Source organism: Melozone crissalis, unplaced genomic scaffold (genome assembly GCF_028551555.1).
Source record: "Melozone crissalis strain CALT ecotype California unplaced genomic scaffold, PUWL_Pcris_2 ptg000005l_1, whole genome shotgun sequence".
Taxonomy (NCBI): Eukaryota; Metazoa; Chordata; class Aves; order Passeriformes; family Passerellidae; genus Melozone; species Melozone crissalis.
In genome coordinates, this window is record NW_026535783.1 from 1,987,745 (window position 1) to 2,007,829 (window position 20,085).

At 39.1% G+C, this 20,085-nt stretch overlaps 1 protein-coding gene across 2 annotated transcripts in view; it reads left to right on the forward strand.

Moving 5' to 3' along the window:
* Nucleotides 1–20,085, forward strand: part of FBN2 (fibrillin 2) — a 122,787-nt gene that overhangs the window by 54,336 nt on the left and 48,366 nt on the right. For both annotated transcript variants that reach the window (XM_054282306.1, XM_054282314.1), the window contains exons 18-23: nucleotides 3,344–3,469; nucleotides 6,209–6,334; nucleotides 11,443–11,562; nucleotides 14,955–15,092; nucleotides 16,414–16,464; nucleotides 17,228–17,353. In XM_054282306.1, coding sequence (XP_054138281.1) covers nucleotides 3,344–3,469; nucleotides 6,209–6,334; nucleotides 11,443–11,562; nucleotides 14,955–15,092; nucleotides 16,414–16,464; nucleotides 17,228–17,353 — 687 coding nt within the window. The remainder of the gene's footprint in view (nucleotides 1–3,343; nucleotides 3,470–6,208; nucleotides 6,335–11,442; nucleotides 11,563–14,954; nucleotides 15,093–16,413; nucleotides 16,465–17,227; nucleotides 17,354–20,085) is intronic.

The window sequence follows — 20,085 nt, forward strand, 5'->3', positions numbered from 1 at the left end:
TGTTGTTACATTGAAATTTTAACAACTGATTAACAATTTAATAATTCAGCATCATAAAATCACCCCAGGACAATGATTCAAAGTTTAAAAAAAAAATCCTCAGAATTATTTTTTTGATAACATACTAGAGTGGAGTTTTAACTTCAAGATTAATATGTTAATTTTAGTATTTTAATTCTCAGACTGCAGTATTTCAATGTTGTCTGGAGAAAAGGGTGGAATTAATTCTCTAGAACAGTGGATTTTGCCTGACCCTCTCAAGAAAAAAAAGTAATCTGTTTCAGGGTTCTGACCTACGATTTTTTTGTTGTTGTTGTTTGAGATCAGAAATTTTTTCAGATTAGGCATAAAACAGTTCTCTCTCATCTGACAGGAGTCACTTGCATTTGCAGTTGATTTTCAGTCAGCTGGGATAGTAATAGAGCAGTTTTTCACTCCAGATTCAGTGTTCACTCATGGACCGTTTCCATGGACAGACTGTTATCTCTGGAGAGTTAAAAGTCGGAAGGGAGCTTAACTGAAAAAAACATATCCTTATGAAAAAAAGTCCTGAAACTGACCACTTGCATTTAGTATTGGGAACTGTAAAGCTCCACATCCTTTTCCTAGTGCCACAGAGACAGGGATTTTCAGAAACAATGGCTGAGCCAGGTCTGAGGAAGGGGCAAAGCATGCTGCAGCTGCCAGACAAGTCAAATGGGTTGAAGAAGGAATAGGAGGATATAGGAGCATAAAATTTATTGCTCTGTATTTGTCTGGTGTGTTAATAATTATCCTTGTCAGCATTAAAGCTCCTATTCTATACAGCAGAAACAGAATAAGAGCTCCCATCATTACATTTAGCAATAGCCTAAATAAATTTTAAAAATAGCTCTTAAATAAAAGAAATTCTGGTTTTGTTCAGTACTGTAAGTATCTGCATATTTTTTTCTTCCTTGCTTAACATGCTGTAAGCTTGTATGAGTGATGTGAAATCCATGGAATTTATGAATTCTCTCAGTTTACTTTTCAGTGAATTATATAGGGTCCATGGAAGAATCTCTAAATCTCAGAGAAGTAATGTCAGCATTCATTAGTACTTAAAACAAGCAGCATCCTACCATAAGAATTTGCATGCAGCCTGGTGGAGAGGTTCATGTGTCCTTTTGGACACGTGGAAAATGCAGTTTCTCACTAAAACATTGAAACAACTGCGCTGTCTACCAAGTGCATGACAAAGATCATTCATGTCTCAGCTGAAGTTCTCTTTTGTTCAGGTTTCCAGAGCAAACACAGGGTTTTCTGTGCCTCTTGTACAGCAGCATTGCAGCCAATTTTCATGCTTCTGCTCCTGTCACTGCCTATACACTCCTTGTGTGGCTTGTCCTCAAGACCCAGACACGTCTAGTGAGCTACAGAATCCATTTTGCTCTAAAGAAAACACAAACTTGAAGTGGCATGCCAAATCGTATTTTCTTACAAAGTTTTTCGGGCGTCTCGTAGCATTGAGTTTTATCCAGGGGTAGCATGGTTTTTTTCCAAATGCATATGTGATTAAATGTATTAAATCAGTATCTAAACTGCACTGTGATTAAAGAGGAAATGTTCTTTACGAAAAGTTGGGCCCTACAAGTATAAAACAAGCCTTTCTTGAAGTCACAGCTAGGCCAGCACCCTTTCTTTCCAGGGTTTGGGAAAGGAGCTATTTAAAGTAATGGGCTTACCATATGAGAAGAAGGAAAATATTGAAAAACTCTCTTTTCCTCAGAGGCAAGAAGCATTAAAATTAGTCTGTTCCTCTTCTTACAGTTCATATGAATATATTGGACTTTTCCAACTACAGCAGAAATTTCATATGGAACTGTAAATTCAGGGTATATAACTCATCCATCATCCTGTCCTGTCTGTCTGAGAAAAAAATTTAAATTTCCAGCAAGTACTTACAGGACTTAATTTGCTGTAGTTTTGACCTATGTTTTACTTATGTATTAGGAAAATTTATGTGTCAACTAGTAATTTATAACTTCTTACCTAGATCCCTAAACTAGAGGCACTGGGTCCACAGACTGGGTATTTTGCATCAAGCTTTTTGTTACAAACATGTAGTTCCCTGTCAGTTTAGGTTGGAAAGGATATCTGGAGATGATCCAACTTAACCTTCTGCTCAGAGCAAGGGTATATTCAAAGTTGAACCATTTCTCAAAGCATTGCCTGGGGGAATTTGGAAAATCTCCAAGGACAAAGTTCCTACAGCCTCTTTGGGCAGCTTCCTCCACTGCTTAGCCACACTCAAGGTGAAGAATTGTTTTCCTGGTGTTTAATTTAAATTTCCACTGTTGCATCTTGCAAGTGTTGTCAGCTGTGCACCTCAGAGAGGTGGCTCCATCTTGTTTGTAATCATCTGTTAAAATCAGGCTAATGCTGTTAGGGGTCCCTCTGATATTCCCTCTTTTCAGCTGACCAAATCCAGTCCCTTCAGCCTCTTCTTGTACCACAGGCTGCTGAGGGCATTTAGCCACACTGACATGAGCTGCGTGTAGTCCAGGAGACACTTGGAGCACTCTGAGGGGAAAATTTCTTAATCCAGGTGATAGTTTAAACAGAGCAGAGGCATTACTGCACCTGTGATTATCAGCACAGATGAAATAATGAGTAATGAATCAATTAGTGATGTCCATACTGGTGGCAGCCTGAACTGCACTGGTCGTGCCCTGTTGGAACTGACGCTGAGTTGAGGGGTGTGGGCCAGGTGGAGAGTAAAGAGAGCACCCTGAATTTCATGAGCATGAACTTCCAGTTGCTTAAGGCATCCCAAGTGAATGGCATTCCCTGGAAACTGCCCTCAGGTTTGTAGGAGCAGAACAGAGCTTTGAGGATGTTTTCATGAGATCGCAAGAGCTCTCTGATCGCACATAAGAAATCAGGCAAAGAAGGGAAAGACCAGCGTGGCTGCGTAAGGATCAAACTGAAGTGTGAGAAGGAAGTGCAGTGTCAGTGCAGCCAGGGAGGAATGCTGTGAGGAACAGAGGAAAGCTGCCCAGATGTGTAGGCATGGGACTGGGAAAGCTGGAGCACTCTGGGGCTGAGTTTAGCACAGAGTACCAAGAGTTCGACAGGCTTCTGCAGGTGCATGGGAGGCTTGAGGAGTGGGCCCATGTAAAGTGGCCCAAATCTGGGGGCAGTGTTCCAGATTTGGCCCTCTAGAGTCAAATAAAGGAGAATAATCACCTCTTTCAGCCTTTGGGCTGCACCTGTGCTGTGCCTTGGCTCTGGCAGGGAGTCAGGTGTCGCCCACACCTCTCACAGGAGCAGGTTTGGGATACCTGGCAGTGCCTGACTGTCCTGTGTTGCTGTGCTGATGCAGATATTAATGAGTGTGCTTTGGATCCTGATATTTGCTCCAATGGGATTTGTGAAAACCTGCGTGGCAGCTATCGCTGTAACTGCAACAGTGGCTACCAGCCTGATCCTGCTGGAACCAATTGTGTGGGTAAGTTTTGGTTGGTTTTTTTATTGTGGATTAATTATTTATCATTTCGTTGATGCTGGTTTGACCTGACAGGATGTAGGTTGCAAGGCATCTGCTTCTTCAAGCTACAGTAAAAATGCAAAAAACTCGGGATGATGCTTTTCTCAATCTCGGCATAATTTTTATTCTTATTGTATATTTTGCATACTGTATATTTTTGCGTACTTTATATTTTACTGTGTTGCTGTTTGGGAGGTAACATTGCAGGTTTCACTCTCCATCTAACTAATTTTACTATTCATGACCATACATGAAATCCAGTGGGGTTTTGTTTTTTTCTTTTGGAAATTCTTACATCCAGAAAAAGTGTGCTACACCACAAGTGCATTGTATGATCATGTTGCTTATAGCCTTGTAATTTTAAGCAGAAAGGCGAAATTTGTTTAAACTAAAAGCTAATAGAAATCTCTCAGGAACCATCAGATGTCCAAAGTATTGTCCCTAAGTACTGTGTTTATTTTGGTAAATTATTGCTCTCTGCACTTAAAGATTTCCTGACCTGTTTGCTGGCAAAACTCCAGTTTTGCTGGGGAAAACCTGGTCTATAGCTGCAGTATAGTTTTCATATCAAACATTCCTTCCTGGTGATGCAAAGGAAACACAAAGTAAAGAAAGTGTCTCCTTTCATCTGCTTGAATAAAGGAAATTTATTTACATCTAGTCACTTCCTAAAGCCCTAAATATGACCTTCTGGCAGGAAAAGCACTGGTGTTTTTATTTTTAAAATTCTTCATGTATTCATTCTCCAAGTGGATTTTATTGGAAGGGGTTTTATTTAGCTAGTTACTCTTGGGATTAGGTAAGTGCTAGTATAATCTATGTATTTACTTAAATTAAAGATAAAGCTGACTGAATGTGAGGATGTGTTTATTCTTGGGTAGAATTTTTCCATAAAAGAATTTAAGTGTGAACACTCAGATAAAAAGTTGAAAGTTTATAATTAATGGCACAATTTATGAGATGCCAGGAAATAAAAATGGTCATCAGTCAGAATGCAGACAGAATTTTTGTCAGGTCTAAGTGGGTTTGAAGCATGAGCTGCATTGTTCAGTGTTTTTACAGAGCTTATCCCAACAGATTACAGTCCAAATCTGAAGTTATTCTGTGAGATTCTAATGAAATAATGCATTCATCACACTGCACAGTTTGGGCTAAAGCATTGCATGACAACAAGCTCAGAATCGCTCTTGAAAAAGTCAGTTTACAAATTTGTCCTCCTTTCCTTGGTTGAAATCAGATGAAGTTAGATTTAGGACAGGTTAGGAAAGAAGAGCTTTTTTTTTTTTAATTTATGACTGCCAGACTTAAATCTTGGATTCATCATCTGGGGAAATTTAGGCTTTTTTGTCTGAATCCTACAGGAATAAGCACACCTTGGAAAATCTGAAGAGGTTGGGGAAACCAAAATTCACCAGATTGTAGTTATATTGCATTCTCACTTTTCTTCTATATTTTTACACTTAAAAACTCTCTAAAAATCTGTTTGATGTAAGACTTCACTTGCAGTATTAGGTTTGGGAAATCAAGCAGTCAATAAAGAGGAGACAACCTGAAGCAGGATAAAATGTCATGTTTATCCTGACTTATCAATATTATTTATAAACATAGCTTATTTTGACATGTGATGGCCATTAAAGGAGGAGGCTTAAAATTATATTTTTTTTCTTCTTTCACAGAATAAGTAGTAGGGCAGTGAAGAAGACACATTACATTTTATTAGTATTATTTTCAGTTAGTTTAAAGGGAGTTCAGGGAATTATGTTACTGTACCTAGTCAATGTACTTGATATCCTGGTCTTAATCCTGTTTTCTTTAAATTCAGTGTTCCTCTGGAGGGGACGTGTATGTGTACTCTTGAGATGGCTGCCATGCACGAACTGTAGAGGACAGATTTTAATGCACTTCATTGATAACAAAAACAATTTTAGCCTATAAAAGAGAGTTAGAACAGAGTGACAGTGTTTGCAGGGGTCTTAGGATGGGGGAAGAGACGAGGATCTCACTCCATGTTTTAGAAGGGTTGATTTATTATTTTATGATATGTATTACATTAAAACTATACTAAAAGAATAGAAGAAAGGATCTCATCAGAAGGCTAGCTAAGAATAGAAAAAGAAAGAATGATAACAAAGGGTTGTGGCTTGGACAGAGAGCCGAGCCAGCTCACTGTGATTGGCCATTAATTAGAAACAACCACATGAGACCAATCCCAGATGCACCTGTTGCATTCCACAGCAGCAGATAACCACTGTTTGCATTTTGTTCCTGAGGCTTTTCAGCTTCTCAGGAGGAAAAACACCAAGGAAAGGATTTTTCAGAAAACATGTCTGTGACAGAACAGTAATTAACACACTGCTGTTTCTGTGCTTAAATAACAGAAATAATTGAAATACTGTTTTCAGACCAAGTAAACCTCCATTAGTTTTTATGGTGTGGTCATAGAAATGACAAAGATCATTGTCATTTGACCAAGGTCAAGGTCATTGACCAAACTCAAATGAACAGGGTCATTGCAGGAAAACATAATTATTCTTTTAAACCTAACCGTGAACTAATTTTTGTGTTTGCTAGTGGAAAGAACAAAACAACTTTAAAGGCAGAACAGAAATCTTTGCAGCAGAAACCTGAAAGTGAGTGAGAGCTTTGCAGGCCAGAGCTGTCGCTCTCGGTGATGGTGTGTGTGTGTGTGTGTCCCTGCAGACATTGACGAGTGCTCTGTGAACGGGCTGCTGTGTGACAACGGGCTCTGCCGCAACACCCCGGGCAGCTACAGCTGCTCCTGCCCCCGGGGCTACCTGTTCAGCGCCGAGACAGACACCTGTGAAGGTGAGCAGCCTGCGCCTCCTGTCACACCTGTTCTGCGTTCTGCCGCGTCACAGCGAAACCGGCACCGGAGCGGTGGCACATACCAGGGGAAAAGAGAGAGCTGTGATGGTGCCTAAATTTTCACATTTCTCTTTTCATTTCCCTGCTTTTTAGTGTGTTTGGTGTTGCTGTTGAATTTCTTTCAAAGTAATAATTTAATTTGATGTGATGATGTTTTCCTTTGCTTAGCTACAACATTTTTAACCTACAATACGTGGTTGCCTTTGATCACATAGCAGGAGCACCACATCTGCCATTTAGGGAAGTGCATCTGTCTTGATCACAGAGTCTCCTTTTTCTTTTCTCCCTTCTTCTCTCCCTTCAGTCTGGGGTGATAGTTAATTCTAGATCAATCCTATTATCTGTGATGCATTCCAGGACCTGGGTATTACTGCCCAGTAATACTAAAACTGTCCTTCATTTTTTCAGTATAATCAAAATTGATTTCTTCATAAATATAAATATTTATAAATACTAATATTTATAAATAGTAATATTTAAAAATAGTCTTTCTAAATAGTAATATTGCTATTAATGTTAGTTAGTACTTTAATGTTAGTTAATACATTACTACAGATGTTAAAGCAGCAAAAATGTCGTATAGCAGAAATTAATGAGCAATTTTAGTTACTAAAAGGAATACATGGAAAACTGTACCAAAAAAAGTAAAATTGGAAGTGTTAGCTTATGTGCTAACTCTTAATTAGTATTAGAAGTTGAACAATTTTTTTGGTCTTCTCCTTTTTGTTTAGTTCCACAGTAAATCTCAGTATTTATAATCATTAGGAAGTTTTTATAGTAAATGGTTTTGCATTTCTTTGAGTGATGGGGAAGCTGTAATTCTTTGTCGCAAAACACTTGTTATGTGAACCAGATTTTTCTGAAGTGGTGGAAGATTTTACTATCCTCAGCTCATTATTATTGATCAGGTAGAAGTTACTGCCATACAGCTAAGCAAACACATAGAAAGGGAAGTGGCAAGGTTTTAAATTCTGGCAGTATAAAATCATTCACATGTTCCATACAAAACGTCTTCACCCCTTCTATTCAGAAGAAATTACATTCCTTTATATTTTAATACTTGTGGGTTTCAGAGGACGCCTTTAGAAGTCAGTTCTTGCTCCTTTGGCATGTTCCAGATTGGTACCACTTGTTCAGAGTGGGGCTTTTCTCGTGCCAGCCCTCGTGGATTTACAAGACTTTCTGTGCCAAGCTGTCTCAGTGCCTACCTGCCCACAGTGCTCAGTAATCTGTTCTGCAGGGTTTCTCTCTGTGATTCGTGTCTGTGCACCGCAAGATTTCTGTCTGTGAAAACAGTGTACTGTGTGCACTTAATGCACATGTTTCTTGGGGAATCTTCCAGACAGAGAAACTGCTGTGGTGTGGTGAGGGGAGGTGCTCACTACCAAGAACTTCAGAGCATAAAACACTGACCTAAAGCTGGGTGGTGGGTGAGGAGCCAGAATGCAGACAGCCCAGCCAGTCCTGTTGAAATAAAACGTATCTGCATTTTCAAACAGTAAACTTGGATTTATTTCTTAATGGTAATGGTACTATTATTGCTAATATATCTTGAGTCTTGTCCTTGGATTGATGTCTAAATTTAGCCAATGAGGTAAAAAAGCTGGTCAGGAAGGGTTTTGTGTAAAAGTGTCTGTAAAAATATTTAATGTTGCGTTTTTACTCACGTTGGCTAGGCAGTAGTAATGCTGGGTTGGCAGCAGAGAAAGAAATTACTCTCTTTCTGCCCAAATCCTGTTTCTCATAATTCGTTTTGGAGTTGTAAGGTCACTGGTTGTAAAAACCTGCTGTAGTCAGGAGCTCTGCGTTGAGCACGGAAAATGCTCTGATGCTTATTAGTTACCAAGAAATTGTTCATATGAATCTCATCAGCAACTCGGAGGAAACAACAAAACTCTTGTTTTCTTTGTAGTTCAATTGAAATGTTATCAGTTTGTTGCACGGAGTAGATTTGTTTGAGGCACCAGAGTCTGTGAAAGTTGAGATTTTTATGACAAGCTCCATGGTTTAGTTTGTGTTTCCAGTGACATAACTAGTTAAATGTAAACCAGATGTGCTTTGAAGTTCATTTCCAGGAGTGTACAGTGGACTGTTTCAGCTTTTCTTTCTCTGACGTTTACAATGTACACTCACTTCACTTAGGAGAAAAAAAATTTAAAACACACCTCAATAAATATCTTCATACATAGCAGGTTTTATTTTACCATACAAAATAGTGTATGGTATAATATATAAAATATTATATAAAATATTTATTTATAAAATAAAATCCATTTGGTTTGTTGCTTGCTCAAATTTAAAAAATTTAAAAATTACCATTTTAGTATTATCATGAGAAGCTGTAGGGAAACAATTTTCGGAGTTTGTTTACATTGTGCATGGTATACTTTTTCACTTGATTCAGCAGTGCACTTAATATCATCTTTTAATTTTATTTTTCTTTCCTGGATGGCAATTTTGGGATGTAGTCAATGCAGTATTCTCAGCCTATTGCTATCGAAATTTATTTGGCTTGGGGTTTTGTTTCTTTGTTTTCTTCTTACTTAGTGTAGGGCTAAAGTATATCAAATGCAGAAAGGCCTGGAGCATGGCCCATGAAGCCAAGAGAGCTGACTCTACTCTTCAAAAGGTGATGAAAGGTTTTGTCTCTATCTCCACTTACTCCCTTCTTTGGTTGTAGTTTTGGGGACATTGGCTTCCACGTGTGGCCCTCAGTTATTTTTGTCAGATTTTCATTTAAACTCTAAAAATTTGAAACAAAAAGATGTCTTTTCTTAGAAGAAAATTGGTTGTAATCCTGCCTTGCTAAATGCCAGGGAAAAAATCAAAGGTAGGCATGATGACCTCATATTACTCCCATAAATGTGAAGGAGTTTAACTTTCATGTATCTTCTTGAAGCGATGATTTGGACAGTGACACCTGTCTGCTTTTCACTTTGTCTTGCACATTGGTTGTGTCTGTGCAAACCTCTGTGTGAGGGCAGCTGAAGCTCTTAAAGCAGTGTGACACCTCACATGAAAATCACCCATTTTCAGCTTTAAGTGCCTTCACAGATGAGGCCTGGTCCCTCATGGAAATTTCTCTCCGGTTGCAACTTATTTAAAGAAGGGAGTAACAGTTGTGATTGTTTGGATGGAGAATACATCACTTCTGTTTTGTTAGTTTGTCCTGTCTTTTCAATTTTTTCTCACTTTTTTTTAAAGCTAGACAAACTTCTGAAAGCAAGATGGCAGCGGGAGAGGGAGCAAAAGTGTCTTTGTCTCAGAGCATTTATATTCAGAGGATTATTTGACATAAAATAGATACTTAGATTGCTTTTTTTTCCTGAGTCAGAGTGATTTATGATTTTCAGAACCACTTTGGTTTCTCTGCAAAAGCAGCAGAGACCACTCTCCACCAATACCTATTGCTGGCTGGGGGAAGACAGAGAGTGGGAAGCAACAGAGGCAGGGAGCACTCCTGGGTACTAAAAATTGAGGTAATAGAGTATAAAATATATCCACAGGGAGGAGAAGGCCTTGGTGCAGAGCAGATAATTGCTGGTGAGGACTCCAAATTGCCAGCTTGGATGCAGAGGGACTTGGAGCTTTTTCTGTCAGAATTAGCAATGAGGCACATTGTCCTGACCTGATAAAGCCTCTTAGATCTTACATCCCTGTATCTGTGTGTGATTAATCTGGAAAATGGGCAATCCACAGTTTAAAATCAGGCTTCAGTAGTGTAAAGCTCAGTTGTTGATCAGAAAGTTGGTGACAGCCAAAGCCAAATCCTGTTTGCTCTTTGTAGATAAGTCCATTAAGTAAAAGATATGTGAAAGCTGGCTTTTAAATTAAGTGCTTGCTTTTGGCATGAAAAGAGATATCACAGTTTCCAAAGTGTACTGATTCTGGGCATTTTTATCTCTCTCTCTTGCTTTCTTTTTTTTTTTTTTAATTAATACATTCATATTATTATATATGTGTTAATACCTGTTGCTTCCTTCACCATGCACACCTCTGGTGAAAGGAAGGCTTGATGCATCATAACAAAATAGCAAATTGTATCTCTTAGAAAACTTAAAAAAAAATACAGAGGGCATTTCAGTTTGTCTTGAAAATGATCTCTACATGCTGCTAATATCTCTAGTGCTTAGCTAGATACTACATTAGGTTATAATTAATTTAAATTAAGATAGTTTAATTTATAGATATCACAAGATACTGCTGAAGCACTGCTAGCAAATATAAGCAAGCACTAAACATTTTTAACTTCAAGCCTGCCAAAGGGAACTGGTTGCATTAGAATGTATGGCTTGATTCAGGATACATATTAAAAAAAATCAGATTAGTTGAGTTGAGAGGGAAATGGTGGATATGCATCAACAGTCTTCTTGGAGAGAATGAAATGTGTATTGTTTCAACCTTAAAACTGATTCCACTTAAAAGAAAAACATCAGCAAATAATGCTGTCTGCAGGGGTCCTATTCTTGCATGTGAACAAGCTTAAAAACCTCACAGCGATGATAAACAGGATTTTGGGGCTAAAGAGTAGTACCATTTACAGTATTCCAATTGCAACTGCTGTTTCTCCGGCGTTTCCATAACTGGGGAATTGCACCCAGCATTGCGATCTTTTGCTTCTGACAGGGTTTTCTTAATTCTTCTCATGGGGCCATAAATGGCAGAAACAGTGAGGGCTTTGTTTGTTCTCTGCATGGTGTGGGTGGGAATGCATTTGCATTCTGTGAACAAAGAGTTGTGTTTTCTCACGGGACAGTTGTAATTGATGCTGGAGAACTTTATGGCCCATGCTGTTGGAAATTAATTGTCCTTGTAGAAAAGGGCCGTTTAATAAACACCTCCAAAATATGGGTACTTCAAAATACAGCCTACCTGTCTGTCCCTGTATCTCTTGATACAAAACTTCTGGGAGGAGAGGAGGGGCAAACACTTCAGGCAGTCTTGGCCCCTCACAGTCTACAACAGCATTTAGAGAATATAAATTACCGTGGAGTACTTCCCAGAGTCACTCTTTAGTCCTAATAATGCCTTTTGTTTCTGGATTACAGATATAAACGAATGTGAAAGCAGCCCATGTGTCAATGGTGCCTGCAGGAACAACCTTGGGTCGTTCCACTGTGAGTGTTCATCTGGCAGCAAGTTGGACCCTACAGGACTGATTTGTATTGGTGGGTGTTTCCTCCTTTCATTTTCCCTTTTTATTAAAAAAATTTATATATATATATAGATACATATTCTCCATGTATGTAAAAATGTTAGTATCCTTTGAGGATTCTTTTGGAAAAAAAGCAGAATGCTGCAGAGGTTTTATTGGAGTAAGCAGCAACAGTTGTCTGCAGGGTGTCGTTGCCATTGTCTTTGAAAGCCATTCATTAGTGTGGGGTTTTTTTTCCTTGGTTTTCTAAGACAATTCAGAAGGGTTGTAGTCTGCTGTACTTTGCAGGTGTTTATAAGCTGCCATTGTTTCATATCATTTGTGTAGCATAACTGAAATTATTGTAAGATATGTGTGCTGCTCCAACTAGTAAATGGTCATTAATAAGTGGGTGTCATTATTAAGTGGGTGATGCTAATCTTAAATGTTACTTTTGTTTTCATATGGATTTGTTTGGCATTTTTCATTCAAATTTTCTTGTCAGGATTTTCTTAAGGAGAAAAAATGAATGCAAAGACTCAACTCCTATTTAATTATGGTATTCTTCCATGCCTTAATGTGTTTTTTAAGTGAATGTTACCTTTTGTGCCTAAGCTTTCTCTTACATTTCCTTGTAGCGTACTGGCTGGTGAGGTTTATTATTGTTTTTCTAATTTTCATGTTGTGCTAATTTCTTGATATAACCATGCTAACATATGCTTGTTGTACCTCTTATTTTTAATCTTGTGTTCTTGCATCCAAAGGGGCCACGTGTTCACAAGGAGCCCAATTATAACAGTGTTCTGGATTTACTTTGCAAATGGTTTTTTTTGATTGTTTACAGTACGAGGTCCCATTTGGCCTGAAAAGCAGTGACAAATAACATAAAATATAAACAAAAAAATTAGCTGAGTAGTCAGATAAAAACTGAAGAATAGGATCCAGCTACACACTGAGAGCCTAATCATTAGTTTTTCATGTTAACAAAAACAGTCCCAGGAACAATGTTTTTCCACTAAAAGTGTGAATATGTTAAGACAGAAGGGTCAGAAGTAGAGCTGGTGCAAGACATACAGATTTTTACTGCTAGAGCCAAGTTTTTCCACCTTGGCCAAAATTTCATTGGCATTGGAAGCAATGAGAGGAGGGCAGGCTGGGTTACTGAAAAGTAAGTGAGGGGCTGGAGATTACAGATGACTTACTGTGTGGAAAAACTTAAAAGTGTTCTTATCAAATGTATGCCATTTTAAATCTCAAGCTGATTTTCCTCCATTACCCCTGTAGAGAAAAACTTGAATATATTTGTCCTGTTTTTTTTTAGCTGATTGCTTCTGTCAAGCACTGCTGTAGCAACAGATACCTTATTCCTAAATATAAATGAAGGGCTAAAATAATATTGAAGTTTAGGATTTTTTGTGTTCTGCACAGGAATGATCAAAATAAGGTAATGTCCGATTCTGACAAGTTTATTTTTTTTCCTTTCAAATTTGCTCTCCTGTCAGAACCAGAATCAGTACCACATTATTCAGCATAGATGTGAGCCATTTGTCTCTTTCTGTGAGCTTTCCTGGGCAGATAGAGAAAAATCCATTGCTCAAATTACAGTGATTTGCACTCAGATTTAAACTCAAGCCTTCAGCGAATGAGGGCTGTAAGTTCAGCAGTTGCAATAAAAACTTTCAGCAATGATATTGACATACTTTGCTTGCCCATGGGCAGCTTTTGCAATATTAAGACCATGCTCATGGAGGCAAAAAAAGAGTTGTTGTTTTTGAAGCATATTTGAAGTATACAAGTGTTTCACTGCTATTTTGGGAATTGCCCATAATTCAGATACAGCCATTTGTGCTTTTTGAAATACACACTTTTACATGCTTTTTGCACATATTTTAGTTAAGATTTTTGAAGTTCGTACAGTGCACAATAAGTAGGATGCCATCTGCCTGTATTATGCATATATTCTTCTTCAAGTCAGAATCAAAGAGATAAGAGCAGCAGAAGGAATGCTTTGATGTTGGATAATAACTCTTTCACAAAAGATTTTTGTCTGGACAAAAGAGATGATGCAAAATAAAGGAATAGCCTGAAAAGGATAAGACAAGCAGACTTTGGCAGAATAGCATGGTGTGAGCAGAAGCACCTGCTAATTTGTAGAATATAAATAATTTCTGAGGTATTGGTATTGATTTTTCGCTCCTATAAAGGCAAGGTGGCAAGTAAAAGGAAATAACGTTGAGCTCTGTATTTATGCACTTGTTCAAGTGTGGAGCTCAGTCCCACATGTTTGAGACCAATGTTAACCTAAATAATACAACTGTTTTACACTTAGCTGTTAATGAAATACCCTGCCCAGTTTCTGGGGCTGATTGCACTCACATTCTTGGGTGATGTTTTTTTCCTGTTGCTTCAACCTAAGAAAAGTCGTGCTCCTTGTGGTCTGCATCATTTTTAATATGACAACTTGGTAGAAAATGTGAAGCTGTTTGGAAGAAAATAAGTTGGAATGATTCTGTTTTGAGCAAGTTGTTCCTGAGCATGAGGTATTGGTAAAAAGTCCGGCTTTTTGCACATACAATGCATGTAAATCTTAAAGCCAAATCCTATTTTCCTTTCATTATTGATCAAACTAAATTTGTCTGGGTCACTTTGAACTGTTGAGTATGCACCTACTTCTAAACCCTGCCCAGCCTGAGCTTCCATTTTAGGTCTGACCTTACAGGCTGCTTTTGCTGTCTGATCACCAATCCTTAAGACAGGATTGCTTGTCCCAATAAATGTTGTACCATTTGAGGGTAACCTTGGTAAGGTAAGAAAGTGTAAAGGTGTTGAAGGTAAAACTTACAAAAGTATGTGCCTGATTTGATATCTGACTGACTTTCCAAAGTGTAGCTAATGCAGCAGCAGAACCAGACCCCTAAAATAGTACAGAACACTCTTACCCACCGTGTTTTTATTTTATTTTTAAACTTCCTTACAACCTTGAAGGCTTCCCTTCGAGACAGACAAGAACATCTGCATTTCAGAAAGGGTTCAGGCAGACACCCAGGAAAGGGAGTTCCACGTTGGGATCTCTGCTTTTGTATATTTTATATGGATCAGCCACTAGCTGAAAGAAATTAATAAAACCACTACAGTCTCTGGAAGACCTCTGCCAGCTGTGGGACCTGGATTGTAAAATGCCTCAGGCAGTGTAGTTTGTTGGTCACTTTCAGTGATAGTGCTATCCCTTTACACTAAAAGAAAAGATTTAGTTTAGATAAATAGCACTATTTATCTGAACTAAACTGTGTACAAAATCACTCTAATGAAAGTTTTTTCTTTTTAAAGAGAGCCTGTGCTCCCTTGGTACTCTGCCTGCTGGTGTGGCATGCCAGCTCTTCTGGCTGTGACAATTCTGTGTTGTTTTTGCTTTCTGTTCTGCTGCAGACAGCCTGAAGGGGACTTGTTGGCTTACTGTCCGAGACAGCCACTGTGAAGTCAACATCAACGGTGCCACGCTGAAATCTGAGTGCTGTGCCACCTTGGGAGCAGCGTGGGGCAGCCCATGTGAACGCTGTGAACTGGGTATGCTCCACCATCCTGCATCTTTTGGGAGAAAGGAATAAGTATCATTAGTAGATTCTTGTTGTCTCTCTGTATAAAAAAACCCCAAACAGAAAAACACCCCCAACAAAAAAAACAAAAAAACCAACCAACTGAACTAAACAAAAACCACCAAAACCAGCTCCCGTCCCAAAAACCTAAGAAAAGAAGTTGTCTTCTTTAGAAGTTATCTATTTTAGACTTGTAATCTGCACCATCAGGGATCATTCTAATAACTTTGAAGCATACCAGGAAATAACATGTGAATAGACCTCTTAATGGCTACAGTATGTTTCATCTCCACAAGGACTATGTATTGACTGGGATAGGGAGGTAAAGGACTAAAACAGTAAAGTGAAATATCTGGCAAAATTCATTTTTATGATGTGGGCTGTTAACACTTTTTTCCCAGCTCTTTTCAAACTTGTAGCTCGTGTACCATTATTGACTGCAGAAATAGTGCTGCTATTAGATTTCAGGGCTACTTACAGAAGCTGGGAGCAGCAATGCTCACTGTACTCTAGTTTATGGCAAAAATACTGATCCCCTTAAGGCTGGAAAAGTGCCACTGGCAGCTGAACTGGTGTCAAGATGTTTTAGCTTCTCATTTTTAATTGGAACAGTAACTGTGGGCACATGTATGCCTCCTAACAAGCAGAGTGCAAGCAGCATCCAGCAGAGCTCTTAACTGTGCAGTGCAACAAAGATATTCCTTTGGACTTCAGGAAGCAGATGGTCAGGTTAGACTGGTAAAACTGATCAAAATCTATTTAATCTAGACAGATAATCTGCTCAGATTGGGTGAGTTTGGCCTCTGAATTTCCTATTCTGCAACTAATTAAATTGCAGCAAGCTCTGAAATCATTATATGATGCTACATTTTACATGTATCTCCTCAAGTAAGCTCATTGCTCAGATCCATTATTCAGCTTTGGTGGGGGAAAAAAAAGCTGATAATTGACATGACTACAGTTTTAAATCTTCAGGCCTCTTGAAGGAATTTTACCTTTCAGTTACATGTCAGTGCAGGGACTGAATCTGATTAGGTGCTGATCATTTCAGTAAGGAAAGCACATGAGAAAGTAACAGTCTAAGATTAATTTCCTCAACTATTCACTTAGTTTAAACATGAGTCAGTAGGTTAAATATGAGTCAGTACTTTTCTTTATTGAGGCTAGCGCACTCCCCACCTTACAGAGTGAAATTATTAGCAAATTCTGAAGATACATGTATTTTTAAATTTTCTGCTCCTGCCTTACTGTCACTCTGAAGCAGTAACAATATCTCTCTGGCTTGATTCCAGACACAGCTTGCTCAAGAGGATTTGCCAGAGTGAAGGGTGTTACCTGTGAAGGTGAAGTTTTTGCTTCTTACTCAGTGTTATATGTAATAAATGAAAAAACCGAATTAATAATAACAAAAGATTTTATTTTCATGGCTGAAAATGCAGTCCTCGATAGCCACAGTCAGAGACAGAGGTGCTGGGTGAACCCTGATCCAACCTCTATCACACCAGATATCTCTCTGTTCACAAATGCTGTTTTATACAGTTTTTTCTGCCTGAGGCAGAGGTGATTTCTTTTGTCACCCCGCATATGCATGAAGTCTCTTTTCTCCGTGCAGGGCTGGACAATGCTGTTTCTGGGAGGTGGCTGGTGTTTGATCGAGTTATGGGAACCCGGTATTCAGATGTGTGTTCCTGAGACTAGTTCTCTTGGTTGAAGATATTTATCAAGTGTTCATCGCTCTTGGAGTGTTCCCCATAGTCCCTGGAAAGGCTCATCACTGCACTGGCCACGTCCTTTTGCTTGCTAATTAGGCTTTCTTTCCTTGCTGCCACCTGGAGTTTGACAATTTCGCTGTGGCAATCTGAGTGTCAGTGGTCTCAGGCTTTTGGATTTTTGTTTACAACTTTATGTTATACATTTTTCATACAAGCATGAATTACCTCACATCACGTATCACACTCAGTATGTCCCTTTCCCCCCCCCCCATTTGAAAATGTGATGAAAGGGGATTCACTGTGTCATTTCTTTCCTGTCACCTAAAATTCTCCATGAAGCTGAAGCTCTGCCCCCGGAGCGTGCCGGTAACCAAACCCTTTGTGTCCCCGGCAGACGTGAACGAGTGCGAGGTGTTCCCGGGGGTTTGTCCCAATGGGCGGTGCATCAACAGCAGAGGCTCCTTCCGCTGCGAGTGCCCCGAGGGGCTCACCCTGGACGGCACAGGCCGGGTGTGCTTAGGTAAGAGCACACCCCACTCTCTCAGCTGTGTCCCACAGCCCTCCAAAACCCTTCTCCAAGGGGCTGGAAAGAAAGCCTGGTTTGTTTCTGAACTGTCCCAGATGACGTGCCTGCTTAGATGTGGAATATCTGTGCCAGTTCAGAGAAGAGCTGTTGATTCCTTCGAGGATTGAGTTTGTTTTGAGGCTTGTTTTGCCCTCAGTGCAGTCAGTAGGCTGTGCTAAAGTGCTGTCCCTGCTCTGACTCCTGTTCAGGAGCAGCGGTGTCCTGGGTGATGGATGGTGAGCACAAATATGCTGGTGCAAATTAGTCTTTTTTTTTTTCAGTGCACAGGCCAGTGTGTGGTTCTTTTCCTGAAATTTGGGTACACAAGTACAAGATTTTGCCTGCACACTTTGTTGATTTGTCTTCTGGCTGACCTGCTTTGCTGCTAATGGGATGGACCCTGGAGTATAATAAGCATAATTAACTGTTCTAGAAACCTTATTGTATTTTCCTGGTGTTACAGTAAGCCTAACAACAGTCAGTTTTTTTGATTTTAATCTGTATTCACTGCACTATTAAATTAATTCACTAACATAAATATAGAGAGGATTTTTTAAAGAATTTTTTTACCATTTCTTTTTTTTTTCTTTTTTAACCACAAGAGCCACAAAAGGGTCATTTCATAAGTCAGAATGCCTGGTACAATAAAGAAACAGATGTGGCTGTCCCATCAAATAAAAGGGTCATTTTATAAGTGAGAATACTTGGTACAGTAAAGAAATACATGTGTCTGTCCTGTCAAATACACACAGAATCCTAAGAAGCACTGATGTGAGGGTAAGGATTTATCTTGATATGGGGAGACAACAAAATAAATTCTTGTACTTTTATGTGGCACAAGAAAGATCCAGAAATTTAACTATAGTGCAACATCAGCAACTTCAAATGGCTGAACATTGTGCAGAAATGCAGAGCCTTGAGCAGGAGCTGAGTGTTAATGTGTGCTTGTTAATGTTCTGCCAATTGACGGGGGTGATTTAAAAAACACAGACACCGATGAAAAGAACGGTGTCATTTTACTAAGAATATAAAGGCAATACAAAGGTAAAATAATGCATTCAATAAAACTACACACTTGGCTTTAGCAACAAGCAAAAGTAAGCAAGGTAGTGCACCTAATCATTACTGTGTGAGAGAAAGGATAGTGATGGAAAAAGATTAATCCCCAGTTGCCTAAATACTTTAGCATCATCCAGATCCTCATTCACAGCAAGGACCTGGACAACCCTTCCCAGCAATCCTGGAAAATCCTACACAGTGTATCCACCTGTAACTGGGGTCTCCAAATTCACCCCAAAAGTGAGTCCAGCTTTTATAGGCCCAAATCACCAAGTCAAACCAACTTGAATGTATTTTTGGCACAGAAACTCCTGGATCTGGTGGCACACATCCCATCCAGCAAGGGCTGGGGCTTGGCCAGGGCCCAGGCCTCAGCTTGGAGGGTTTCACCTAAAATACCCCACAAACAGGCCTCTATTCATGAAGAAACTGATGCCTTTTCCAGGGCTACCTAAAAGCAGAGGCCTGACAAAATTAAGGGAATAAAAAGTGGTTATATTTATTGAAGAGCCTTCAGGTACACTTCCTGAAGACAGACAAAGCCCCGCCAGGGGCTGCACCCAAAATGGATGACAGGTCCTGGGTTTTTATACTTTTCTAAGTTTGGTCCAGTTGTATACTGGGGGTTAATCTTCCAATTACATTTACAATTCCATTATAGCTTCAGGTAATGAAGTAATTTACCCTAAGTTTGCTCCCCCCCAACTCACTTCTGTTTACATTTCTTGGGGTCTGAGGCAGTGAGATTGCCAGTGAGACTGCCTTGATTCCCAGGCCTAGAGAGGAATTGTTTTGTCTGACCAAAATCTGAAGACAGTAGCTAGCACTGTATATAGAGTTTAGAGTTATACACTAAAGAACTTCAGGATGATATAAAATACATAAATGCATAAAAAATATACAAGGTAAAATCCTTAGGTGTCAATGGCGCTTAGGAAAGTTTCTTAAATTGATACATTCTTTGTAGATAACTACACAGCTAGCATAAGCACCTTTATAATCTGTTTTTAGCTAAATAACACTGGTGGTTTTAATCACAGAGTGCCCAGGATTCATCTCTTAAGTCAAGCTCAGCTGAGGCCTCAGGCCTCAGCATGTATGTGAAAAATGCCAATCACTTGTTATTAAAATTTTAAAAGTTTAATAGTAATAAAATGGTTATAAAAATAGCAATATAATCAGAGTAATAAAAATTTTGGACAGTTTGGATTAGGACAACATGAGACAATAATGACAATATGAGACAACAGAAACAAAGAGTTACGGATGTCCAGGTACCATTTTCTGGGCAGCACGAGCCCGAAAAAGGACCCATGTTAACAGAGGATTAACCCTTAAAAACAATAAGCTGTTGCATATTCATACATCTCATACATGATGGATAAATTCAATTCAGACACAGAATTTTGTCTGGGCAGTGTCAGCTTCTTCCTCTTAATACTAACGGGCGTGAGCGAGGTGGGAAGAAGTTAGTTTCTTCTGATAATGGGGCAATAAATTCTCTTTCTCTGAAAGATTCAGGCGTCCTGTGGCTGCTATCTCGGTGCAAGTCCTTTCTTTTGGAGAAAAGTATAGCATAGTTTCTATTTTAACATTTTGCTATAACCTAAAAATGCATAAGAGAATTC